The following is a 26256-nucleotide window of genomic DNA, read 5'->3' on the forward strand; positions in this document are numbered from 1 at the left end:
AAATATGTTGGTGAAACAACAAACATTCTGGATTTATAGTTCAGCTGCTAATGAGTTCTCACTCTGTAGCATATTTTTGCCTTCAGGTCAAAGTTCAAAGCCATAATAATGCACACTGTCTGAGGTAGCAGGAAAACCTGGAGCCAACATACTTTGTTGCAATGTCTTGTTTTTGTTTGTTTTTGACCGTGTCCATTGGCAGTGGCAATGAAACATTCTTGTTCTGCTATTGTTCTCAATCTGCTCAAGTGGTCAAGTGAAATAACTCAGAAGTTATAGACCAGTTGCTAGGTTCAACGGGGTTACAACAGGAACTGAGATGAAAGGAAAAAGAATTGGCCGGAGGCAGTAAATGAGCAAAAATAGTTATTTGGTAGAAATTAATAAAACAGTTTAACAATCATAACAATTACAAAGCAGCATATCAAAATTTAAACACCAGTTCTATTGAGCCCAATGTTCATGTTGTCTTTTTAGTCAAGTCAAAATGCGTTTTTCCGTCCAGTGGTTTGTTCTGTTACCATCAGGTTGTTTGCACTGGAGAGAAAAATAAGCCTTTGCTCAGTTCTGCTCTGGGCACAGACTCACCGTCTCCATCTCCATCATCCATGTCTGTCATCCATCTTACCTTTTGTTGTTCCGTTTGCTTGGCTTGTTTTAATTATTTATTGCTGTGAACCAAACCTTTATGATGGCAGTCCAAATAAAAGAAGTCGATTCACACAAACCAGATCGCAGCTCTGCTCTTCTGTCTTGTCGTTTCCTCAATCATTTAATCAACCACTTTGAACAAATAAATAACTTCCATGGTACATGCAAAGAATATCAATTCAATTCCCTTAGGGGTAAATAAAACAGTTTTGAATTTCATTTGAACTGAATGACCTGGCTTGTTTTAATATTTTCAATTTTATTTCTAATATTCAAATAACGACACAGGTTTTTTTTATTTATTTCTGTTTCGTCTACAAGCAGCAGAAAACGGATCAAACTGGAAGGGCATCTTCCATTTCTCGACAATGTCGCCCTCTGCCGGTCAAACGCAGAAGTCTACTGTTACCATGCCTACAGGATCTCCGAGTCGGTTCGAGTGTAAAGTTCTGTCGTCTCATCGTTTTGGCGCAAAATAGGAAATTTCAGGTTACTTTCTAAGACGTTCGTGCCGAAACAGGTTAGGCTATCCACTTTAACTTGAAGTAGTTTATTTATGTATTCATTTAAGCAGTTTTAATATCCAAACAGTTCGCTTTGTCTGTTGCCTTGAATTCTCGTCTTAGAGCCGAGCTGTTTGTAAATTAACGACGTCGCTTCGGGCATTTCGATGCGTGGATGGCGTAACAACTGTCTGAAAGTTACAAAGTAACAGCATGAATCATTCCAGCTGATAAGGGTCCAGAATCAGAGTGAGGAATTGTCCAAACAGAAACGATTCAGACAGAAAATGAACTAAACTAGAAAAAGAACCAATCAGAACCGGCTGAGCTGCTGTAAGGTGCTGCCACCATGAGGGGCGCTGTTTTAGAGTTTACATAACCACATTAAAAAGCAAATAGAGGTCAAAGTAGGTCATTTAATGCAAGCTACAAAGGCCATACTATCAGCTACAAGAGAAATATGTATTATCTGCAGGAATAGTTAATAAAACCAAATATTAAAGCATAAACAGGTAATACATATTTCTTAAAGTGAAGTGAATGACATGTTTCCCTACAATAAAATTAATACATTTGTAATTCAAAAGTATTCTCTCTTTTTTTGGTAGTTTTATAGGTTGACCTATTTACGTCTCTGTAATTTTTGCCTTTCATAAAGATCTGACAAATCTGAACAAAAGAACCTAACAGATAGGTTCTTTAGTTTTCTATGATAAACAGTGTCACTTGCCAGCCAGACATAATCATGTTTTGCTCTGAAATCAATCTCATAATGTTTCATAGATGGTCTCTATGTTGTTGCAACAAATTATCACTCCTTGTAAACAGCTTATAGGATGTCATGTCCTTTTTTTATAACCGTTTCCCATAATGTTCTGGTGTACATCCATACCTCGCTCCCCTCCCATCAGCGACATGATGTCCAGGCGAACCGGCTGGAGGAACGTTCCCAGCGACACGGTGAACTCCCACCAGGATCAAGCCCTCAGCTCCACCGTATTCCTGCTGCGGTCCTTTGGCCCAACTGCCTTCCTGCTCAAGGAGGATGGAGAGACGGCAAACTTTAAGGTCGGTCGCGTTGGGACAGTGGGGGTCCACTCAAGAGATCAGGGAGCAAAAAGATCCAGAATGTCCTCTTGTTGTCCAGGTGTGCCTGGGCGAGCGACATACGTGCACCTGTCCAACGTTCGCCAGGGAGCAGCAGCCGTGCAAACACATCTGCTGGTATCACTAACACACAGTTTGCTTCTCAATTTGATTCAAATGTTGTCCAGGTTCTTCATATTGAGCCAGCAACTTTCAAACTTGCATTTAATATTTTGGTAACGCTTTACTTTGAAGGGGTGTGCTTAAGAGTGACATGATACTGTCGTAACCATGACAAAACACCGGTCAGGAACATGAAGGGAGACTTCATGAGTGTTTATGACTGTCGTCACGAAGTGTCATTTGGTAAATAATGACACTTTTAATGGGCTTTAATCCAACATTCCATTACATGTTCTATTGTTTCACACCAGGTAAAGGCATATTTTCATGCAGACTCACTAGTTAGCAGAAGTTAGCGGTCTGTAATTACCTTTACACTGAAGTATATTTGCTTAAAACAAAAGAATATTTTAAACCTTACATTGATTTTGCCCACTAACCAATAATGTGTGATTCCAGGCTTTTGCTGAGGAAATTCCGGCTACCCAGAGAGCACCAGTGTAAGCATTGCTGCTTTGAATACCTTTTGTAGTTTTGATCCGTCGACAGGTCGTGTTTTTCCACTTCAGATGCATTTCAGCCGGGGCTATCAGAGCGCCAGCTGCTGGAGGTTCTCCAGGGTTCACACCAGGCTAAAGCCTCTGCTGCTGGGACTCCCCACCAGAGCCTTCCAGGACAAGAGACCGGAGTCATCTGCCGGAAAGAGATTCAGAATCAGGACGTGTGTCCGATCTGTCTGGAGGGGCTGCTGCAGAAAAAACAGCCTGTGTGTTACTGCAGGTGGGTTTGGGTCGCGGCGGTTTCTGTTGACCGGAACGTTTACCTCAGTTTCTGGGGTCAGATCTCCTGATGCTCTCTGTCTGTCCCTGTAAGGTACGGCTGTGGTAACAGCGTCCACATCTCCTGCATGAAGGTGTGGGCCGACCACCAGGGCCTGTCAGACGGCCAGGAGATGCTGCGGTGCCCCCTGTGCAGGGAGAGCTTCAGCTCCCTGCAGCTGCTCCAGGAGCAGGCTAAGAACGCAGCCAGGCTCTTCACTGCTGCTGAGAGGGAGCGAGCAGACAGACACCTGGGAGTGGTCTGCTGCAGCTGCAGAGCGGGCCCGGTCACTGGGACCTGCTACAGGTGGGTTGGACCAGACCAACACTCCTGCAGCCAGGCTGCCCACCTTAGAAGAGACAAATCCAATTTAACTCAGCACAGGATGGGGAAGCAAACACCAGCTAGCTGCTATGGTTTATTAACACAGTAAATCAGCTAATAGGAACCTGCGGTTATGGGTCATGCTGATGGGTCACTGAAGAACCACAAGTTTGAGTTGACTCCATTTTAGCTGCAGCATCAGGTCAAATCTGGAGTCATTGTGTTAGAAACCAGCAGTTAAATCGGGTGGTCCCCTTAGTGCCGACTGAATGTGTTTTACCGTCGCAACCGATCCGAACTCACCATCGTCAGTAAATGTAGTCAGATTTTCATCGGACATGGATCCACAGTGGTGTGTTAGTAGTGTGAACACCTCTGAAACATCACAACCACAATAAAACAGCCTCTGGGAAAGAAGATTGTTTTGCCAATATAGTCGGAGAGAAAGGGACAGTTAGGTTGAAGCAAAGCAGAGAAACTAAACAGGATCTGACTGTCAGCTCAAAGGACAAACAAAGAAAAAAAACTCTGTTATCCTTAGTTAACAAAAAGGCTCACCGACCTACCTACCTGGTAAAGCAGAAAAATGTACAGGGGACCCCAAACGTACCTGGTCCTCTGACTCCCACCACAACCTTTTACTCACCAAACCGAGCTCCAGAGCAGCAGCAGATGGACAGATGAGTCAGTCAGCAGGAGAAGAGGCCAGACTCTACTGGTGAGCCTCATTTATAGTTCTGAGTCCTGGTTGGTTCCTCTCAAATTCTCCATCCAATCCTAAACTGGTACCAGCATAAATTGTGGTTCCTCTGAGTGAAGATAAAGTAGAAGGGAACCAGACCAGTTCTCTCACTTGGATGCTCTGAAACAGAATAGCATTTATCTTACGAGACGAAGCAGATCAAAGAAGTCTGTTGTGTCTTTTGCAGATGCAGCCTCTGCAGCTCTTTGTATCTCTGTGAGACCTGCGTGAAGAAAGGCAGCCACTCGCAGCATCCTCTTGCTTCAAGAACAGTAAGGCTCTGTGATTTAACCTCAGCCAGTCACACCGCTGTGACCTAAACGGCTTCTGAATGAAACAACCTTTTTCACTTGAAACAGACAAGAAAAGAGGAGTGGACTCCTGTGACTGAGGGCTCCACCCTGGATCCAGAGCCACGGGATGGAAGGTGCGTTCAGGGAGGATTTAGTTCCTGCTGTGCTCACGCGTTGCTAAGTGTTGCCGTCTTCTCCTCAGCGCTCCAGCGGAGCCTCCTGCGGACTTCGTGTTGGAGCGTGTCCCCGTGGCCAAGGTGAGGCGCGGCTCTCGGCTGCTGGATGAGGGGATGCAGTGTCGGATCTGCCTGCAGGGATTCGGTCAGGGTCAGCAGCTCCGAACTCTGCCCTGTCAACACAAGGTACCCACAACTCTTCCTGCTAACCCTGCCGGTGTTTTCAAACTTTAAAACTGGGATATGCATTCCCTGGCGTCCCTTTCTGGACTCCACCATCTATAGTTGAACACAAGTCAGATGAGACAAAAACAGAACAGGTGTAATGTTTTAGAATGACATATCCAGTTGAGAAGCTTCAACTCTACAGACTAAACTTCTCTGTAGAGGAAATGATCTTCCTGGCACTTCACAATACGAACAAAGAAAATCCCAGTGAAATAAACTGACATTTGGGTCGTAATATGTCAAAATGTGAAGAAGTTCAAGACGTTCTAATACTTTTTGAAGGCGCCGTGATGTTTGTTCGTCTGTTCCCTCAGTTTCACATGGACTGTGTGGACCAGATCCTCCTGAGGTCACGATCCTGTCCCCTAGATGGATACATCATCTACTGTCAGAGACCAACGGACAGGAAGAAGAGCTCTCCTGAGGTCACCTCCGTCCAGCACCAGGAAGACGACCTGAAACACCTGTTTGTCCCTGGGACAGCGTTGCTCGCTCAAAGTACCAAACCTTCTCCTGCGCGTCGCGCTCCTGACTCAGAGGTATTGATAGATGCCTCGTCTTTTAGTCGGCCAGCACTGAATTCCAGCATGAATCCCTTCAAAAAGACTCAAGGCTTTCCCGGCACTTTGGCCTCCAGGAAAGCCAAAGTGCATCTGAAAGACGTGGACAAGGAGACTGTTAGAGACGCAATGGGAGACGGCTTGGAGCTGAGAATGACCGGATTTTCAATAAACAAACAATAAAAGCAGACTAGGATGTCTGCACGTTTCACTCAATCCACTTTAGTCTAATTACTAGATCAGTAAACCGACTCCTTCAGGGTATTTTAGTATGAAGTAAGTTTATTAAGCAAGTTCTTAAAAGATGCAATAACTACAAGAACACTAACATCACTACAAAGGTAAAAACACAAGCGGTGGCCCGTTTGGAAGAAACCAAAGGCGTGACGGTGGATGGATCCACAGCAAATTTAGTACAGTTTACATTCATCTGGATCGCTACAAAAACCAGAGCGACAACAGGTTTATTGTTCTCGACAAGAATATCTGCACAAAGTGTTGAACACTACTTCTCATCTCACCGAAGAAGCAGGGAGACGTTGCGTTTTCGAGCTGATGACCGGTGAGTGAAAGTGTATTCGTGATCAAGCTACATGTCTTAGAAGGCTCCGTCCACTGAGACGACCTTAAAATAAGTCACACTAACACAACATGAGTAGATCGTTCCACCTTCTTTCAAATAGAAACCAAAAAAATAAACAAGGTGACGTCATTAAACTAGTGCTCACAGAAAATGGTATTTACATATAAAAGATAACACTTGAATATACGGAATCGAGCATCAATCATGATTAAAAGTATGTAGCAGTAGAGCTATAATGGAAGACTATAAAGGTGAAGTTGAATTGCAAGAAATATTCATTTGTGGTGAGAATTATTCTGTTTCATCCTGATCAGTTTCAAATGTCTCTGAAGGCTTCGTAACTTTACATACCGAGGCTAGTTGTTCCCAGGACTGATGACAGTGTGACGGTAGCTACATGTTTGTCATCGTAATCCTTTTAAGGATTCTATCTTAAATTGATGCTATTGGTCCTCTATGTATTTTTCAGAATATACAGACATGCCAAAAGTTTGGAAACAACTGTTTAATGCTTTTCTTCAAAAATTATTTTCAAGAAAATAGCAGCTCAATCCAAACACCTGATAAATATAGCAAAATACATTGTAATAAAAGTCTCTTTATGTTATCTTGTTGCAAAGTATACCAATATGCTGTTTTGTGCTTCCAAACTTTTGGCCTGCCCTATAAGCTCATAAGTCAGATCAGACTGGGTCTTTTCAGGAAACCTAACCCACCCACTATAACACTCCCCCCACCCCCATTTATCACAACTACCGCAAAGATGTGCGTTTGCATGAATTTGCGCGGCAGCAACTGACAGGAAAGACGTCGGCTTTCGCTTTCCACGACTTGCAAACTAAGGTGTGTAACTAGCTCCCTTGGCAGTTCAAAAGCATAAAAACATTTAGTCGACTTCAACCCTCCGTTTGATAGTCGATCATTCAAATCATGCACCACGACGTGGAAAACGTATCAAGATCCTGGCCTAAAAGTATCCTGACTGGATCAGTGGACGATGAAAGTAAAACCTATTTTTACGTTAAAGCATATAAACCCATTAAGGTAGATCCCCTGAATGCATTTCTAAAACTTGGAAATAAACAAATATCGGCTCCTTCGCTCCTCTCTAACTGTTGAGTAAAAATCCCAGAAATGGAATAGTTACAATTGGCAGCACAACACTGAGTCGTATGGCAAGACCTGACAGTAAAAACATTCGGTCACCGAGTTGTCTAAAAGCTATTCTGACCTCCTATTTACTCTGTGGATCTATGTGTTCACTCGCTAAAGGAAACATTCATTTTCATGCAAATAAAAGCAACTGCAGACCTAAGATATCGTATATCACGTGTGAAAGTCATGTGGCAGCTCTGTACTTGTGTGTTAGTCTTTCTCCAGTTCAGTGTTTGCAGTCCTATTGAGGCAGTATGTTCAAAAATCAAGTGAGAGTACTGAGAATTAGGAAAGCTTGTTGAATTTAAAGCAGGCATTTGTGGTGAGGATCGGTGCAACTGTCCATCCTGCAGATTCAGATTTTCAATAAATACAAGTAAACTAATTACATTTTGTGATTACAGGCAGTAAGAAAGGCACCCTCTGTAATGCAAACACTGGGAATGGTTAAGCATTGTATTAGCTTTGAAGAATCTCGCTGGTGATGTTCAGATTTGAGGAAATGACAGGATGAGGTGCAGAAACCTCTTAACCCTCCCGTTATGTTCAATTCTGCATTGTAGCAGTAATCCTCCCAGTGTAGTAGTGTCAGAATCCAAATATTTTCCCTGAAACAATTTTACATCTGATTATTGCTGACAATTTCAATCAATATTTACAGCAATAACAATATTTTCTTCATTATTTTTTTTACATCCACTAGGAAAACCTACAAAGAAAAATCTGTGGTTATACATGAAAATTATATATATATATATATTTTCTTTTTTTACTGCCAGTGTGCTGTATGACCTAGTAATCTTGTCCAAGTTGTCTACTCTTCCTTTGGTAGCATAGTAGTAAAGGGTCATATTTTCTTTCTGGTCCTTTCAAGTGCTCATTTCAACACTTTTGTGCAAATTGTTCATGAGCACAACATGTTCTTGCTTTTTAGAGCCGTCACAGGGCCCCTCTGTTAGCCCCTCACCCCCTTTTTAAGGACACTGAAAATCTGAAAACGACTACATTGTATAATGTTTAAGGTTTTTGTATATTCATATGTTTGCCCCCTCCTCTGTGTCCACTCAACATGGATCAGATTTGCTCATGAGAACAGAAAAGGCTTCTCACAGTTTACTAGTGAGGTAAAGAGAAAAGGGAGAGGGTGTGTGTTTGTGTGTCTGTGTATCAGGTGAAATTAGTCTCAGTTGCAAACAAACAAATAGTATCACTTTTGACCCTTTTTACACCTACATTTGACTCCTCTATGTAGATGTGAAGGGGGTTAAAACTACATAAAATAACCAATTTTCATCTCGTATGCTCTTTATGCTTATTAAGTCAAACAGAAGAAATTCCAAACAGAAAAAACTACTTTTAACAGTTTTCTTTAGATTTTTGAAATTTAAAATGGGTCAATTTGACCCGCAATATAACGGGAGGGTTAAACGGCACCTGCGTCAGGATTCAATGTGAAACACCGTAGATGTGCCGCGCATCGTCAGTCAGCTTATGCTTTCTTTGGCAAAGTTGTACAATCACGGGACTCGACAACAACATTGCCTAAGTAAACACAAATTTGAGAACGTGATTCCAGTCACTCAAGTGTACGTCTAAAGTGAGCTCTAACTTCTCTTGGTCAAAGGTCTTCCCTCCCGGACGTGCTTGGTGTTTCTCTTCTCTGCCTTCCCTCTTTCTCTCACCTTCCGAAGTCGTCGAGGTGGTGGCGTACCTTTCGACTCGCTGTCCTCTTGTGCGCTGGATGTATCCATCCCATCCCGCTCTTCTGGAATATTGGGAATAGCTCCACTGCTCCCGTCTAGAATGTTCCTTAGGGAAGGGTCCTCTGGAGTACAAGTGGCAGTGGTGCCGCTCTCGCTGCTGCTCAGGTCTTGCTCCTCAACGTAACGGCCGCCTCTGCCGTGATGCGACAGGGAGGAGCCCCTCATCGACGGCCTGTCACGCTCCATGTCGCGGATGTTCTGCAGGGGCTCATTCATGTCCACGCCAGAGTCCAGGCTGGTGTCGTTACTGCTTGGTGGCCGGTGGCGACTCTGGAGCTCGATGATGGAATGGCGAACCTGGGCGGCTGGTTTTCCATCCAGAGACACAAACCAAGCCCTGGGGTGAGCCGATGAGGACTTGCCACGAGTCAGTTCCAGTAAGGTGCGTTCAGAAATCCCCTGGAGCTCGCTGCTGTGGCCACTGCTGAAGGCCTCCATACCGGCCGCTTCATTGAGAGTCCCTGGCACAGATACAGAGGACTCCAGAAGGTTACTATAGCGTCCCCAGACACCAGCAGTAGGACCTTGTCCTGGTGGGGGTGTCTCCAGAGGCTGAGGCTCATCCGGATTGCCCTGCTGTGGACTGCTCCCGCCTTGAGAGTGGACTTTGGGTAGTGTCTGGGTGTAGTTGTCTTTGCTCGCAGGCTCAGAATGAGTGTCGTATTCAGCTCCGTTCCTGGGGAAAGTGGCAGCCTTGCACCCTGGAAGCTGCTGCTCCTGAGCACCAAACAGCTCTGGAGCTTGAATAATCGCCACCGGCTGGTTGTAGATGTGAACCAGTTTGTCTTGAAAGAAGTTGTCAGAGTTCATGTTGGCCCGATTTTGCTCTGCTTTCTCACATATCCGAGCAACGTCCTCATTGTTGATGTAGTGCGGCGGAGGCTGAGTCCCTTTCATCCGATCTGAAGTGATATTGTCGTAAGGAGGAGCTGCGGTCAGACTCCCCGGATCCTCCACATAGATGTTGTAGTTGGCTTTGTGTCTGGGTGTGGATGAAGGTTCACACTGGACACTGCAGGAGGCAAGGCTGTTGTCACCAGATCGGAGAAGCAAACCCTCCTCTGTGTGGGTGGAGGTTGTCTGGTCTTTTTTTACTACAGTGAGTTTGGAAAAGCGGGCCCTTCTCCTCCTTGTGGCTTCTTGACGGGAACTGCTGGATGTGGAAACGGCAAAACTCAATTGGGTTGGTCATCTGGACCCTCAGCAACCTTTATTTATATGTACTATAATTGATGCGATGAGTATTTTTCTTACCCGCAGTGACAGAGAAGCAAGGACAGGAATCCAATCACTATGGCAAGAGTTCCTCCCAGTATTCCCACCAAAAGATAAGTGTGGTAAGAGATGAAATCCATAGAATTTACGTGTCCGAAATAATCTACAAAGAAAAATGACAGGTTTGTCCTGGTATCAGATACCGTATTTAAAGTGACGTGAAAAGGTGTTTACAACCTTATTTAATCACATTTTTTAAATTCAGATTCATGAGCAACCTGTACAATAAAGTAATAAATGGAACTGAGATAAGATTCAAAATGTTACGCAACCTCTCTCAATCTAAAGAGACAAGAAACCAGAGATAACATTATCTAGAAAATGGATAAAATATGAAAGACTGGTGAAGGGGTATCCAACCTATAAAAATTAGTCTGAATTTGCATCCCCAACTCATGCAGGAGGTCACAGAACTCAGACAAACATCTAAAAGTTCTACACACCTAACTTGCCTTGGTTAAGGTTGATGGTTCTACAACAACAAAAGAGATCAGCTATTGATGTGATTATTAAGGTCAAAAATCAAATCCTGAAGGCGTAAAACATGTTTTCGCAGCACCGTTATGTGACGTAGAAAACACACCTGAGGTACCTTTTGCCGAAGGGTGGGGGGCAGCGATCCAGTAGCCCAGATGGGATGCAGTGTATGTCCAAACCAATTCGTCACCAACTGCTTTAACTATTCCCAGACCGTGATTCTCCCAGGCGCCTTCGCAGAGCATCGGTTCATGTAGTCAAGCTTATGTCACTCGTGCATTCTGATATTCTCAAAGAGTTTTACTCCTACCTGTTTTCAGGTTGAATGCCCAGGCAGGTACTGTGTGTGAGGACCTCAAGTGAGTGTTGTGTTCCAGCGGCAGGCTGATTTGGATGGGTCCTCTGACCTGAAGCTCCTGGCTGCCGGAATACAACTGAATACTGACAGCTGCTACTGCCTTCAGCTCGATGCTTCTGAGCACTGGAAAGATTTCATAAAAATTTCAAATCTCCAGGTTCAGACGAGCCTTAGTAAGTCAAATAAAATACTAACCAGATTTACTGCTGATGATCCCTGGGGTGCAGTTGGTGCAGTCCTTTGCCAGGTGGTGCTGTGGCACAGTCAGGTATGCCATCAGTGAAGAGATGTTGCTTTTATCAGAAACCGTGAGGAGGTTCTTGGGGAACTTGGCCTTAGGTTGGGATGAGCTGTCTGTGAAAAGGTGAAGCGTAATAAAAAATTTTGAAAATGTGTTTTTATGTAAATTGTCTCACTGAGATGAAGGTGAACCTACCAGGTAAGTTCCTGGTGATGAGTACCGAGTCTTCAAACAGCCAGATGTTTCCCTGACTTTGAGGGAGCAGCAGCAACGTCACAGCGGAGAAAACTGTAATAAAACCAAAAATGTTTATGATCAACAACACGTTTGAGACAAAAATGGAACTTTAAGGTTCCATATTTTGGTGGAACCAAAAAAATGGGTCGCTTCTGGTGAAATAGGCATCTGGTGTAATAGGAACAAAAACACTATATTAGCAGGGCGCTGGATAGGACTGGGGGAAAAAGAGAAACAAAGATGCAATTGTGTACATTGACCACTAGGTGGAGTCCTCATTGTCATGCGTCTTCCTAGGACTCCTCAGTCTGGATCACAAGCACAAAGGGGAGGTGTCTCTGAAAAACAAGAGCCATAAAACACCTGCTCCATCCTCCATCTAGACCGCCACCTCCCTGCTGCGTCGCTGCCAAACCCATACCCACTGGGGGACACAAGACAATAGAGAGGAGCCCTTTGTCCCATCAGGAGCCCCCAGCCTCCCTGTTTCTGAGCAGGACAAAGATGGTCTGGTGACACGTTGATGGAGTCAATAAAATAAGCAGAGCGCATCTTGTGTGTTGTCAGAAGCGCCTCAGTAACACTCATGAACAATGCAGATGTAAGGGAGGCTGAGGGTTCTGCTGACTTTACTGTAAATAACATGGAAGGTGTTCCTAACGGTACCGTCTCTGTCACTCACTTGGTCTCTTAGTGGTGCTCCAGGGCAGGGGGGTGGGTACATACCCCTCCTTATTGCCCAGCAGAGTCAAACTAACACCCGGATTGTAGGGCACCCAGAGCAGGACCTCCCCGTCCTCCCCCGTCTGGGCTGAACTCTTTGAGGTGTGGTTCAGGTAGATGTCCACGGAGGCCCCAGCCAGCGGCCGGCGGGTCACCAGGTCTCTCACCAGAACCTTCAGGGAAAACTGGGCTTCTGGGGAGAAAGCAAGGAGGAGATCAGAGCTGCAAGTGTGATGAGGCGTAAGGTCCATGAAAAAGTGATGAGGTGAGCGCAGCTGAGATTATGGAAAATTACACGGACACACACAAGATCCAGGAGCTTCACCTCCAATCCACCAGGTCCTCATTAACACAGAAGCTCCAGGTCAGCAGCTCTGGGTTAATAATGAGGTAACTGTTTTGGACCGTTATTCATGGACATTCTGTCTCCCAACACAAACACTGTTTCTCTGGGTTTGTCCTGGCATCATCTGCTGATGTTTACCTGTAGCCAGAGCTGAGGCGTCTCCCACGGCGGCTGGGACGCCATTGTCCCCGAGCGGAGATGGGGGTGAGGACAGGCCTCCGCCCTCCGCCGCCGCTCTCAGCGGTCCATCCAGGCAGATCAGCAGCGAAGACGGCAGAAAGAGGATCAGCAGCGGCGGCAGGGAGCGATCGGCAGCGGACATGGCGGCAGGCCGGCGGGGATCAAAGGCATAACGAGGCAGGCGCGAGAGGAGAGCGCGAGGATCGGGAGGTCCGGCAGTGTTTGTGCGCGTCACGCAGGGCCGAGGGTGGAGGGGAGAGGCGCGTGGAAAAAAAAAAATGATGCGCTGATGCTGAGGCTGGGCGTGTGTTCGAAGATCGTCTGACGTGAACAGATGCCCCACTAACTGACTGAAATAAAGCTAACCTAAATGTACAAAATATTTCGTATGCAATAAATATTTCATATATATGTAATTTTTGGAGACCTAGATCTAAATGCAACAATGACATTACATTTCATTTTCCTTTTTTATTACCTTTTTTCTTCCCTCATTCTTTTTTCTGCTTTTACTTTTCTCCACAGTTGATTTGATCATTATTGTGTTTGTCTCCTTTTATTTTGTTTTTCGGGGTTTTTTTTTCTGATTTGTTCTTTTGTTGCATTTGAATTTTCTTCCCTCATTTTGCCTGCATAATACAGTTTTTATATTTCAAAACACGATTAATTGGAATTAATTGTGTAGGCCTAAAGTACTCGACAGAAGGAGCTGCTTGTTTTTCGTAAGGCTGACAGATTTTAACTTGTATCATGTCAATTATCACCAGAAAATACTGTGGTAAAACTTGTGCATCAGCAATGCAGAGTTATGTGAAGCCCTCTTCCCCCAAACATTTAGAGTGAGGTGTCTTTGACTAAACAAGATCTTTGATAAGACAGAAGTTCTTACGTCATCATTGATGTGTTTTTCCCTTGCACTGGCAAACTCACAGTTAAGTTTCCTCTTTAAAATGAAATATTACTACAATAAGGTAAATGGCTAGTAATTGTTCCTCTCCACATGGGGGCAGTGTTCCACCCATAAGATGTTTGTTGCAAGTCCCTGTGATCTGGACTCGGTCTTATAAATACAAAATAATAATAATAAACCAACAACAAATAAAGTTTATTTGCTCAAGTCCTAATAAGTGCTTCAACTGAGGGAGTTAGAAAATTCTTCAATGTCCAAGTCAACTACATGAATGTATTCTCTTTAAAGCATTTTAAGATTAAATGGAAACAGTAAGAATTATATTCACGAAATATTTCAAAATGGTGGAACAGAAACCTGTCCGATTATTCCATCATAAAACTGATCAGGACGGAACTGACATTAGAAAGCCACCACTAGGTGGCGTCTGATACCGTTTCAAAACCATCATGAGTTCTCATTTTTAAAATTCACTGGCAAATTCATATTTTGTGATTTTTAAAAAAAGACATTCAGAACTGTTGCCAAATATACTGAGTTTATTAAGTTTTAGTAAAATGCTAGAGGTTCACAGTAACAAAAAACAGTGTAAATTATGAAAGATGTGCCCTTTAAACGTCAATTAAGGACCGAGTTAAACAAACTGGAAGTGCTACATGAAAAAAAGTGTACAACCGTTAGATCTTGGAAAAAAACCATCTTGGTCAGTGTGTGTGTTTTGTTTTTATCTAAATCCACCAGATTGAGTCTCAGAGTGCAAACACTAGTAAACAAATACATTTGTGAGATTTCTGGCAAAGTGCAACAAGATCAGTGTTAATATGCACAAAGTCTGGTGACACCACAGTGAGACATTCCCAAAAACACATTCCCATATTTTCATTTTGGACGATTTACACTTTAAATATTGCAATAGGTCAATAAACGGATATATGCACAGTTAGGTGTGTACACAAATACATCATACTCTAAAAATTAGACCAAATGTGCCCAAACCAACAGGGATTTATTACACTTTAGCAGCATTACTGGCAACTGTTGCCACGGCAACTACACCAGATTAGTCAAATCGGTTTTATTTAAAATAAATATTTTAATAAAAACGGCATCAGAGGTTCATATAGTAAAAACTGGCAGCCCTCTTTGCTGGTTAGCGTCAGCGTTACCCAGCGGCCGGCGGCTTATTGCACAACAGAGAGCGGCTCACTTTTGGCACCAAACCACCAAACTCACCGGTGAACGTCGCACACAGATCCAGAAAGATTACCCGAGTCCTCCGAAGAAATTCTGCATAGAATCTAGGAGATTGTTCGCGTGAGGACAGAATCTGACTGTTCGACGCAGAATCTCAGATCCGAAGCCTCACTGCCCACGTTGTGGCCCCCGATGCGGCCCCAGCCTGCGGGGTAGTCAGCAGTCAGTAGCAGCCGTCTCTCCAGGCGCTGTCGCGAAGGGCACTGAAGGTGGACAAGCTCTTTGGAGGCGTCAGTAAACTGAAAAGGAAAAATACAGATTGTATTAAACCAGCTGGGCATGAAGATTCTCGACAAGCAGGGAAACTCATCATTCCAATATACTCTAGTCATCACAGTGCAAATAAATAATAAAAATAATCTGCACTGTATTAGACGATGACGGTAATTTAAAAAAAATAAAATCACATAAAACGGAATATCCATGTGTCATTATTGGCTATGTACAAGCTAGCATAAGCACTGGAGCACAGTTAGCCATTTCCAAAAGTTAGAAAAGTAGCTACTTAAACTAGCATTTATTAGAACCAGAGATGCTAATTAATGTTTTTACTGTGGCGTTAACGTTAGCACTACAGCAAAGCTAGCTGGAAAAGTAAGCTACAAAGAAGCATTTTAAAAGATGTATCACCTCAGAAGCTAATAAATACGTTTTAGCTACAGCGCCATCACTTTAAAGAAGAAAAAAAAAACCCTAAGACCTTGGAGCCTAAAACTGAATCTTCAACTGTCCCTGTGTTTATACAAGCTAACATGATAGCACAACTAGCTGCTAACAAAAGGAAAAAAACAGCACGATTTTAAAAACAGCAATGAGTTGTTGCTTCCATTGATACACAGCACTGGATTGGACGCCACACAGGCGCCATTGCTATGCACCGAGTTAGGAGCATCGCTGGTCGACAAAATAATACTGTAAAGAGTCTGAAAAAGGGACGCAGTGTTTCGCTATGAATTGTGAACATTATAACAGCTACATAAAGTCCAAGGGATTCACATTTTACAGGTCAGGAAAAAGTTTAAATTTAAAAAAATATTGAGAAAGTGCGAAGTAGGTCAGTTATGCTAGATTGACATCGACAACCTTAACATCTATTTACCTGTGCTTGGCAGCTTATTACACTTCGGTTCAGTTACAATGAAAATGTGGCTTGTTTGTGCAAAAATTCTATTCAGGAGGTCAAATACCTTTGAGACGGCAATAATCACTTAGCCGACGGAGTAATGATATTCACCGTCTATCATTATATGCTCAAATTGCCTACCATATCTGTGCATTTGCCCACGTTTTAAGCAATCCCGACGTTTGGTCCCATTACCTTCGTGATGATAAAGCCACCTTGCCGCGGGGGCTGGAGCCTGTGGGGCCCAGGATGGAGGCGGGGCGTGGCAGACCGCTGCGGGGCGCCATGGGGGCGGAGCCTCCACCTGCTGGTTTGCTGAGCAGAGGGATGCCGCTGCTGTTCAGAGACGTGAGGCTGGCGGACGTCGGGCCCTTGACCGTCGGGCTAACGTAGGCGGTGGCTTTCAGTGGTTGCCGTGACAACGAGGAGAAGCTCCCAAGGCTCTGGACCCGGTTCTGAAGCTGGCCTGGAGAGGGGACTGAGGCAGAGGAGGAAACAGAACACTGACCCGTTTGTCACAGAACGACAGAGAATCGGCGGCACTGGAGTCTTACTGGAGGACTGGAGGCGAGCCAAGCCGCTGGAGGAATCGAAACTCTGGCTGTTACGAAGCAAAGAAGAAGAAGCAGCAGCACTGGAAGAGGTGGGAATGGGCACACTGGGCATGCTGGGAGCTCTGACCAGGTTAGGCATGCTCCTCCGCAGCTTATCTGATAAAGACAAACAGAAATAACCTTTAAAAGGTGACCGGCAGCAGATTTCATCTATAAATAACCTACTACTTGGCCTGAAGCACAAAACGGTTCGAGGACAGAAAACGGAAAACATGGATCTGTTGATCATCTGTATCTCTGAGGATGAAGCGTTGAGGCGTCCTTCCTGCTCGCTGCCCCTCAGCTGGACGTAAAGACCCAACACTAATCCCACCAAACCCTCAGAGACACACGACGGCGAGAGCTTAGAGGGCCGCCGCGCAAGAGGCTTAGACAAGTTTTAATGAGCCGCCCGGGTCAGACCCGAATGGCGAGGAGGCAGAACGGAGCAGGAAACTGATCAGAGGGCCTGCTTTTACAACAGATGAGGGAAAAAAACTGAAGTTCTGCATGAATTTACTGATCCTGGGTTAGTCATTGGAGGAAGGAAAAACTGATTGAATAAAGGAAGAGGCTGGAAGACTGAGAGAAAAGGATAAATCAAGGAAGACTGGAGGGAGAAACGGAAGGACTGAAGGATGATGGGTAGGAATGAACCGGCGCAGTGAGGTCACCTGATCCTGGGTTGAAGCCCGGCGCCTCGATGCCATACGGGTCGCCCGGGCCCAGCAGCAGCAGCGCCGGCGGCGAAGCCAGGTAGGCGGAGCCAGCGGAAGGGCGCGGCGGCGTGGAGGGGGTGGAAGGAGGGGTGCACAGGGAGCTGGTGCTTCTTCGCCAGTCGCGGACGCTGCAGAAGGTGTGGGAGTGTGAGAGGCGGGTGAGGCGCGGCTGCGGCGGTGGCAGGAGGCCGTAGTCTTCGTCGTCCTCCTCGTCTTCCTCCTCCAGGCCGGGGCCGGCGCTGAGCTGGCTGAGCTGGAAGGTGAAGCTCTGGCTGCGGCGGCCGGCCAGGGCGGAGGACGACGTGCTGGCGTAGTCCTGCCGTAGACCTGCAGGGGGCAACATGAGGGGCAGCACGCAAAGAAAACAGCTAAAAAAAATAAATAAAAAAAAACTAAAAAGGAACCATAAAACCCAAAGTTATCACCTCCTGGGGTTAATAAAGCTGAAGTAGCGATGGGCTCTGAGATCTGATGTTATGTTATTAGATCGGAAGAGGAGAGGGGGACAGAACCAGGAAAAATGAGCAAACAATTAATTTCTACCTTCTCTTAAAAGTGAAACTAAAGGTTCTCCTTCAGCAGCTCAGTCTCCAAAATAAAACACTGTAGATGCTTAGAGAAAGATTTGGGTCACTTGGCTTTCTGGGTTCAAAAGTCTTCATATCAGAACATTATCCTTCCAGAATTCATTTCTGAGGTCAGATACTGATGTTGGACAGGAAGGCCTGGCTCACCGTATGGGCTCACTTATATCCTATAGATGTCTATCAAGTTGTAGATAATAAAAAAAAGTAATAATGTGTCCATGAAGAAACACTTCTTCCAGAAAACTGACATTTCTAAATGTATTTATTTACTAGAAATAAAGATATTCACTGTCGACAATTCAAAATGTGCAAATATGATAATCCATTATTAAAGGCATATGTAATAAGTTATAATATATATATACCCACTATAACTTCAGTTAAAAAAAAAACGAGACCGACCCGTCACCTGATGGGGATCACAGGTCAATGTTTGTTGGATTGACCCAACACCTGACCATTGGCCTACTTACTTTCCTCTTGCAGCCGGGCCATGACCTGGACGTCCGTGAGATCTTGCAGTTTGTATCCGAGGCTGATGGAGTCGTCCTCCGACGTCCCCAGGTCGCTGTCCACCGACGACTCGGGGCTCAGGGTGGACCGCCGGAGGCTGCGGCCTTCACACAAAGACAACAGGTCAAACTCCAAAGACTTTGACTTTGCGAGACGAAAAAAAGAAGCTCAACCTCCAACTCTGCACAGTTTGGTTTACCTTTAATTGTCAAACGGCTGCATTTAGAAACAGCTTTGAACCAGAAAAACTCCTGAAGAAGAAAAAAACCTGACAAGAAAACCCCAGATTCTCCTGAAGAGAAGTAGGATGATGAAGTCTGTTAAAACCCAGAGGACGGAATATTCTAGAGAGCAGACCTCTAGAGTTTCCAGATGGTTTGATCTACTATTATTATTGAAAGCAGCATCGACAACACATGACCGTAGAATTCATTCTGCTCCAAAGTCTGCTGGTTTGTTAATATAAGCCATATGGGCGATTGCTGCCCTGGGCAATCGCTGTAGACCCAATATGGAGGCCTCATCAGTGTCCAGACATGACCAACCAGACTCAACCGAACTGTGTTCAACTCCAGAACCAACAGAGTGAGAGAGAGCAGGACTGCTGGTTGCAGTCATGGAAAACAGCCTGTAGGGAGCGCCGGCAGCTGCTGGTTCCTGATGCCCCTGTGGGGCTCACTCTGCTGACACTAGCACCGGCTTTTTCCAGATCTAATGCGCCTCTCTTTCCTCTCCAGCAACATTCATATATAGCTGAATCGCAGTGTAGATCAAAACAAACAAAGAAAAAACACTTCTATGTCTGACAAGGTGCAAAAAGCCGAGTGCAATCCGGTTTCCTGCACATTTCGGTTCAGTCGGGGAGAGTCTTACTTCGGTTGGGAGGGTGAGGGAAGAAGGTGGGCGTCCGCTCAGCTACAGGGGACAGCTCCTTCCCCATGGGGCTCAGGGTGTGATGGAGGACGGGGTGCAGTGGGGAGGAGAGGAGAGGAGCGGCTGCAGGGATGGAAAAACACATGACAGAGGAGCTTATTACTGCTACAACCTCAGAGTGTAACTAACAGGGATTCTATGTGATGAACCAAAGTATTTTGGTCGAATAAGCAGTTTGTTGCCACCCAATTTTGAAAAACTGTGGGAATCTGTTGATTGATTTTAAGTGAATTTCCACAATCAGAAAACTGACTGATATAATTTAGTGTCTGGATTCTTCAGAGCCACGCAAAAAGCTGTGGCGGGTTTTGGCGTCTGACACTCGTTCTAGAAGCTTCTGGAAACCTTTCCGATGGATGTCAGAATCTTCGGGCCAGTGAAGTTGCGTGCTTGGCATCTAGTGGCCAACCACACAGACAACAGAAGCGCTTATTTAGTGGAGGTACATCTGTGTAGACGCTAGCAGTTTGACTACCGTGTCTTTCAGTCGGTGGTGGGGTGGAGCAGGGTTTGGCTGGGGAGGAAGACGCCGCTGCGGCTCGGGTCGGAGGAGTTCCAGGGGACGACAGGGAGCTACGCCACCTGGAGACTGAGGGAGGAAGGTAAACAAACATCAAGATGTGGATTTCATTGTTCAACATAGTAAAACAGCCTCTTATTGTGTCTCCCCCCCACCCCACCATGCTGCCGTTACCTCACCAGCAGCGTCTGTCACCCTCGGCTCTATTCATCAGCTCAGCGCCCAACAGAGGTCGGACAAAGCTGCTTTCAGTGGAGCCGGAGCCGGCTGCCTCTAGTGAAACCCACGCCGATGCAGGGACGACGTCTATACATGAACGCAAAGCCTTAACTCGGCCGCAAAGCGAGACTCCTCTCCTGTCAACCGTTTCCGTAGAAACGGCAAGCGGGGGAGAGAGATTAGAGGCAGAGCTAGCGGGAGGGTTTCTGATGCAACGAAGCGTGCAGCTGCTGCAACTTCACAGGCCCAGGCAGACGGCGCGCCGACCTGCAGTCTGACCGACAGTGGACCGTGTCCTCCATGAGGCGCTGCTGAGAACCAGCATGCAAACATTCAGAAAAAAACATCACTGTAATGGAAAAAGGCTGGGTATTCCTTCTAAACAACACGGCTCTGGTCAGAGGAGACTGACACTGGGCTTTTTTTGGTCAAACTAATGGTCAGTACAGGTACTGTATGGTGGGGGATCAGTGATATGGGCTGGTTTTGTCCATATTTCCCAAGAATCTGTTATTACTGAACTCTTTGCATTTGAAAAGATCAAACTGAGAATGTGTCGTCGCTGAGTCTTTTCAGCCTGTTGAGGAGCCAAAGCAACAGAAACCAGAGACGCGTCAACTACTTCAAGATCCACAGATCAAGATTTATGGTTCCCGTTTGACTTCCTCCAACCTGTTTCCTTCTCCGACCGTCAGTGGAGGGTTACGTAAGCAGACGCAGCGTCAGGTGACCGAGGTCTGATCCGTTCAGCGCGTGGACAGATTAACAGCACTCTGCTCTCTGTGGTGATCGGACCTCCGGCTTGTCAGACGGAAGCTGTAGCTTAAAGTCCTCAAAGATAAACAAACTTGCTTCCTATTGATCAGAAATACGCATTATGATAATTCAACTGCTGTTTATTATTAAGGGGTATTTTGATAAACCAGATAAATTTACAGTCTTCACTCTTTGTTAGAGAGTACGTCCTGTTTCTGTGTTTTACTTCAACAGAAAAAGAACATAAAGCTCTCTACACTAAGGCAGTGCAAGAATACTTGCGCAGAGGAACACGCCTGCTTCTTTTTAAATCAGTAGTTCAAAGTTAACGTCTTAACTTTTATTTTGGTAAAATGTTTTCTGTTTGAAATGGAAAACCTTTCATGGTTTCCATCAATGTTGCCTTGGAGCAGAACAAACAAATAGAGATGCAGGGATTGAACCCTGAGGGACCCCACACACAATAAATCATGTTCATATTGATGCAAGTTACAAACTCAATGGATTGTTACTTGGTTGTCAACAGAAAACTGATCTGCTTCAAAGTGGGCAGCATAAATTTAAACAGCTCTGAAACAGCCAGACCCTACAACAAACTATGGGACGTTGGATGCAGATTAGAACCTTCAACTCATCTGCATCTCTAGTTAAAGCCTTCTAAATGTCCCTGCTTCTCCTGGAACATTCCCAGAACTTTTCTGACATGATGAAAGAAAAACCAGAGAACCAGAGAGTTTTGAGTCTTTGCTGGTGTCTTAGCGAACCAGGGAACTTAGCCAACACAGAAGAATCACATCTATTGCTAAGTTTGACCTCTTAATGTAAACCCAGCGGTTTAAGGATAAAGGTTCAGTCTGTACCTTGTTCCAGTCGCAGAGACAACGACCTTCTGGCGACCTCCACGTCCGACTTGGGGCTGTCCAGGTTCTGCCGACACCACTGCAGCGGACTGAGAGACTCGGCTGAATTCTCTCCTGCTTTCGATGCTACGTACAACCTGGAAACGAAGAAGAAGAAGACGACGACGACATGCAGTGAGTCTTTAGACATGTTTATGACCTGGGGTCACAAAAGTTGTCCACAGTGGTTTTAAGTGCAATATGAAGAACCTTCATCCACTTGGCTAGAGAAGAAGAGGAACACTGCAGATCTAGCTGTAGCACCTCAGTCTGAAAAAGATTTTATGGAGAGGTTTTCACGATCACCAAATGTTGATCAATGTTGGCCAACTGTTGTCATTGATCAATGATGTCTTCACTAGGAGATAAAGTCCAACAAGTTAGAATTGAACAGCAGACGGTCTGGAGGGTTTAGCAACAGTTGCTACCATCCAGAATTCCGTTTCACCGAATGGATTGTGATCCGACGTCGAGAGCAGAAACATTTCTACACAGAACCGTCTCCAGACAGTCCAACACCAACCATCTGATTCCTCTGACCTTAAGACACCAATAGAAAAAGCCAAGATGAGACGGTCCAGGGCTGAAACGATTCCTCGAATGATTCGAGTACCTCGATTACTAAAATTCCTCGAGGAAAATTTACCTGCCTCGAAGCTTCGTTAATTTATGTTTTATTATTTAGCGCACCGTGTTCCGGCCGGGACTTCATTTGCGTTGCGCGGAGCTCTCACTTCCGCCTCTGAGTTGTTGACAAAAGCTAAGTCTCAGCGGCATAAAGTCCAATCTTCAAGATTGGCCCGGGATTTTATTGATTGATGATAATGCCCGACTTTTTATCGTTTTTTGGGGAACCAATAAGCATCCTTAAAATGACTGGGGGAATGCCTGGAGTACGGCAGCATTTCTCCTCCGGGGCTGCTGGTTGAAAGCGAACGGCGGGAAGAGCGCTGAGGTGAGCGGATAGCCTGAACAGGGCGGGCGGCTGATGCTTACCGTGTAAATGTAGCTTTGCTTACCGTGTAAATGTAGCTTTACCGACGAACCGCACAATAAATTTCATATCCCGGTCAGAAGAAACGGGTGGCGGAGCGCATCGTACATGGCTGGTAGATGAGTTTCTGAGTGTGACCAGTGAAGGTGTCGTAAATATCCCGTATTGCTTCCCCCCGTGTTCGTCCCCCGGTCTAACGGTTCGTCAGTCCGCTGGTCTATTTCCTCCCCTCCACCCCATCTTACGTTCGTTCATTCGCCCTCTCCTCCCACTCCAGGCGGCATTTCCCGTATTTTCAAACCCAAAGCGTGACAGGTTAGGTGGCAAGGTGAGTTTAATTAATTTATTAAACTCACTGAAGATGAATACATAAACTAAAAGCTGGATTGTAGACATTTTTATAAGCATATTTGTGAGCCTGCCTCTTTGTTATTAAATTCAATATAATTTCAGATTTTTCTATAACTTTTCTTCTGGTTAACTTAGAAAGTGAGCTATTATTGTTACAGGTTAGTTTTCTAAACTACAAAAAAGCAACTGTTAGGGATGCTCAAATATGAAAAATTGGACTGATATTGATATCTGATAGTAACACCGGTATTATGCCAGATTTACCAATATTTCATTTTATAATTTTTTTTTATCCGATTACTCGATTAATCGTAAGAATAATCGATAGATTACTCGATTACTAAAATATTCGTTTACAACAGCCTTAGGTCCAACCAAACAGCCTCCTCTCCGCAACTACACCTTAAGATAGCATCCAAATAAAATCAGTCGCTACAGTCCAGCCTTCACTGGGAACAATTGAAAAACTACTTAAGAACTTCATTCGACTGGCTCCAGCCGGTGACTGTCAGGTCAAAAACACATAAATTACAACATGTTTTGTCCATCACATGGATAAAACTGAGACTTGGCCGATCACCAAGTTCTTTCTTGGACTACGTTTTAAGTCGATCCGTCTACTGAAGACTGGGAACATGTTCTCTGATGGATACAAAAAGATGTTCCACCTATGATATGGAACTTGGTTTTTGTTCCTCTGGGCTCAAGACATTGGTGTAATTCTAATGAGAACTACATTAAATGAAATTGTTTGGTTTCATTTAATCATTTCATTTGAACCAAAAACTAGAAACATTCATACTGGAGAATCAACAGGAATGGATTTCCCTGTTGACTGGGAATCTTCCTAAAGGAGTTTAAGAGGACAAGAAAGTCTACAATCGTAGAAAACTAACTTTCTTTGATTGTTTCCTCCAGGTCTTTAAACCAGAGTTTAAAAATAAATAAAGAAGCTGCTGCTCTAACTACTTCTTCCTCATTTTGAGTACTTCCTTTGGCACAAATCAAGCCAACTTTGTCACAGCTTCACAGGAGAACTGCTGCTTAAACTGAAACTTGCAAATCATAACCCAGAGTTCATTGCACAGTTTTGATCGTCTCAGGATTTCTAAACAGAATTCATTAGAAAAACAGCCACAGTTTTCCAGACTAAACTCCCAAAAGTTCTTGGTAATGTTCAGTCATTTCATAATGTGAACTAAAATATTTGACTGTGAATATGAGGCAGGTATTTTTATATTTATAATTTGGTTGCAAACACAATAAGCATGATGCAAATTGTCCATACAGTTACATTCCTACTATTAATATCTCCCAGTCACAATTTTTCCTTCTACTCAATTTTCCATTTATGATTTGGCTTACCCCTTGGACAGTTTTGTGAGCATGTTGGTCCATCATAAATTTTGTGAGAATTTCAGGTTTAATTGCAATAAACAGTAATCATCGAACAATCATTTTATGTCTTCACATGAAGTAGGCGACAAGTTCTTAAATAGCAACAAATCAGGATTATTAATTAGTTTTTTGTTCAATGTCAGCAGCTGAACCCGGTGTGATCACTGTCGGACCTGAATTACGTAAACAGAACCAAAGCACGATACAAAGTTTAACTGTGAAAGCTGAAAACAAGGTGGTCTTTGAGTGGCCTACTCAAAGTCCTTATCTATGTTACCACTGAGAACCTGTGGGTGACCTTAGACTAATCATTTGTGCAAAAAAGCCTTTAATGGAGCTAAAATGAAGCGTAGGTTCAACTGTCCCCAGTTGGAGGAACCGTGGAGCAAACATGTAATCACCATGGAGCCTGAATGGGCGTATGAGACTCTGATACAGCCTGTTGGTTCTGGTGGTCCGCTAGAACTCAACTTCCAGGATGCGAATCTGGGAAAATGCCTGAAAGCTGTAGAGCAGCGAGGAGGAAGAGGAGCAGCCTCTTCTGCTGAAGGGCTGAAGAGCAACAAATGGTGATATTAGTGAACAAAGAGCCGACACTGACCAGGTTTCATCAGACTCCTCTGAGCAGCTCAGAGACTCCAGGTCCAGAAGCTCCAACTCATCCAGAACCGACGGTTCCGACGCATCCTCTTCCTCCTCTTCTTCGTCCTCCTCCCCTGCGTACGGGTGGAAATGATCTAGCGGTTCACCCGGAGGAGAAAGCGAGCTTAGGGACGGCTGAAGCAGCGGGCCTTGGAGGGGCTGGAAGCCCCCGGACAGGCAGCCTCCGGCCCGGCTCCGCAGCTGCTCGTTCTGCCGCTCCAGCTTCCGCACCAGCTGCTGCAGCTTCTTCACCTCCAGCTCGGCGTTCAGGCTGCCGCAGTCCACGTCCGTCATGACGGCGGGGCCCAGCACGGCTGCCTCCATCGGACCTGAATCCAGGTTCTGGCTGCGCCGCCTTCCAGACCTCCCCCCCGGCGAACCGGCTCAGGAACCGGCGTGGCGCTCCGTCTGCGCTCCGCAGCTGATTTGAGTCCTGGTTAGCGGCTGGAGGAGACTAATCTGTCTAGTGCGCCTGTCTGGAGACTTGGAGACTCCACCTCTCTAGCCAACACACCCACACACCCCAGCCTCCACCTCCCTGAACAAAGAAGCGGATTACAGGTGGATGCTGCACCTGTCAGTCCTAATTCAGGGCTAAAACCAGACTTATTCGTTTATAAACGCTTCTAAGAACTAAAACTAAACTAGTTCAACCAAACTTTCTACTAAACTAACTCATTTAACTTCCCCAATACCAGATAATCTACTGCTTAACGGATTTACTAGTAAATAACTTATTTAATTGATGACCCAATTGTTAAATCAGGATCGTGTGCTATAATTAGCCGGTGCCCCGCTGAGACATTTCTGGATATCCAGCGCCATCTAGTGTCGATGTGGTGACACTGCGCCTCACTCAGGCCTACCCTAAATATCCATCGGTTTTATTGAGAACACAACTTAGTCCGTAATTGCAAAATGAAACTAAAATTACATCTGGCTTGAGTTATAATTTCAAATGAAAATCTGGACAGTGCGGCATGCTTTGAGTCAAAGCTTCAT

The 26256-nt window shown here is 44.9% G+C and overlaps 3 protein-coding genes across 4 annotated transcripts; 1 reads left to right on the forward strand and 2 right to left on the reverse strand.

Moving 5' to 3' along the window:
* The first annotated feature begins 1080 nt into the window (after positions 1-1080).
* zswim2 (zinc finger, SWIM-type containing 2) lies at positions 1081-5721 on the forward strand. 2 transcript variants are annotated; one of them, XM_014991593.2, is made up of 10 exons: positions 1081-1171; positions 2066-2222; positions 2302-2378; positions 2823-2863; positions 2933-3143; positions 3237-3488; positions 4436-4520; positions 4608-4675; positions 4744-4903; positions 5260-5721. In XM_014991593.2, the coding sequence occupies exons 2-10, from the start codon at positions 2070-2072 to the stop codon at positions 5686-5688; spliced, it is 1476 nt and encodes a 491-aa protein (XP_014847079.2). In that variant the 5' UTR covers positions 1081-1171; positions 2066-2069; the 3' UTR covers positions 5689-5721. The 2 variants fall into 2 exon arrangements, with proteins under 2 accessions (XP_014847079.2, XP_087870871.1); XM_088014745.1 differs by lacking the exon at positions 1081-1171 and having other exon boundaries at positions 1178-2222.
* A 46-nt stretch (positions 5722-5767) lies between these two features.
* On the reverse strand, positions 5768-13845 carry fam171b (family with sequence similarity 171 member B). Its single transcript, XM_014991592.2, has 8 exons — positions 12802-13845; positions 12277-12510; positions 11553-11645; positions 11312-11470; positions 11069-11239; positions 10874-10990; positions 10261-10384; positions 5768-10159 (listed from the first exon to the last, which is right to left on the reverse strand). The coding sequence occupies exons 1-8, from the start codon at positions 12983-12985 to the stop codon at positions 8848-8850; spliced, it is 2394 nt and encodes a 797-aa protein (XP_014847078.2). The 5' UTR covers positions 12986-13845; the 3' UTR covers positions 5768-8847.
* A 429-nt stretch (positions 13846-14274) lies between these two features.
* On the reverse strand, positions 14275-25821 carry LOC106920538 (SLAIN motif-containing protein 1-like). The gene is made up of 9 exons (XM_014991583.2): positions 25214-25821; positions 21831-21967; positions 19951-20064; positions 19416-19538; positions 18503-18646; positions 17398-17769; positions 16685-16840; positions 16326-16608; positions 14275-15246 (listed from the first exon to the last, which is right to left on the reverse strand). Exons 1-9 carry the CDS (start codon positions 25576-25578, stop codon positions 15171-15173), a joined length of 1770 nt encoding a protein of 589 aa, XP_014847069.1. The 5' UTR covers positions 25579-25821; the 3' UTR covers positions 14275-15170.
* Between the last annotated feature and the right edge of the window lie 435 nt (positions 25822-26256).

This window comes from Poecilia mexicana, unplaced genomic scaffold, assembly GCF_051168715.1.
Source record: "Poecilia mexicana isolate PSO_F unplaced genomic scaffold, ASM5116871v1 scaffold_2, whole genome shotgun sequence".
In the NCBI taxonomy this organism is placed as follows: Eukaryota; Metazoa; Chordata; class Actinopteri; order Cyprinodontiformes; family Poeciliidae; genus Poecilia; species Poecilia mexicana.

Bases quoted from the DNA above. Each gene is read 5' to 3' on its own strand.
- zswim2 (XM_088014745.1), top strand. From the start codon at position 2,025: ATGTTCTGGTGTACATCCATACCTCGCTCCCCTCCCATCAGCGACATG. The intron at 2,864-2,932 runs GTAAGCATTGCT...TTTCCACTTCAG, and splicing joins GCTACCCAGAGAGCACCAGT to ATGCATTTCAGCCGGGGCTA. The intron at 3,144-3,236 runs GTGGGTTTGGGT...TGTCCCTGTAAG, and splicing joins CAGCCTGTGTGTTACTGCAG to GTACGGCTGTGGTAACAGCG.
- fam171b (XM_014991592.2), bottom strand. From the start codon at position 12,985: ATGTCCGCTGCCGATCGCTCCCTGCCGCCGCTGCTGATCCTCTTTCTG. The intron at 11,240-11,311 runs GTTAGTATTTTA...AAATCTTTCCAG, and splicing joins GATCATCAGCAGTAAATCTG to TGCTCAGAAGCATCGAGCTG. The intron at 10,385-10,873 runs GTACCTCAGGTG...TTTTCTTTGTAG, and splicing joins CCCCCACCCTTCGGCAAAAG to ATTATTTCGGACACGTAAAT.
- LOC106920538 (XM_014991583.2), bottom strand. From the start codon at position 25,578: ATGGAGGCAGCCGTGCTGGGCCCCGCCGTCATGACGGACGTGGACTGC. The intron at 21,968-25,213 runs GTCAGTGTCGGC...CTTCGTTTCCAG, and splicing joins GAGGAGTCTGATGAAACCTG to GTTGTACGTAGCATCGAAAG. The intron at 20,065-21,830 runs GTACAGACTGAA...TTCCTCCCTCAG, and splicing joins GTCTCTGCGACTGGAACAAG to TCTCCAGGTGGCGTAGCTCC.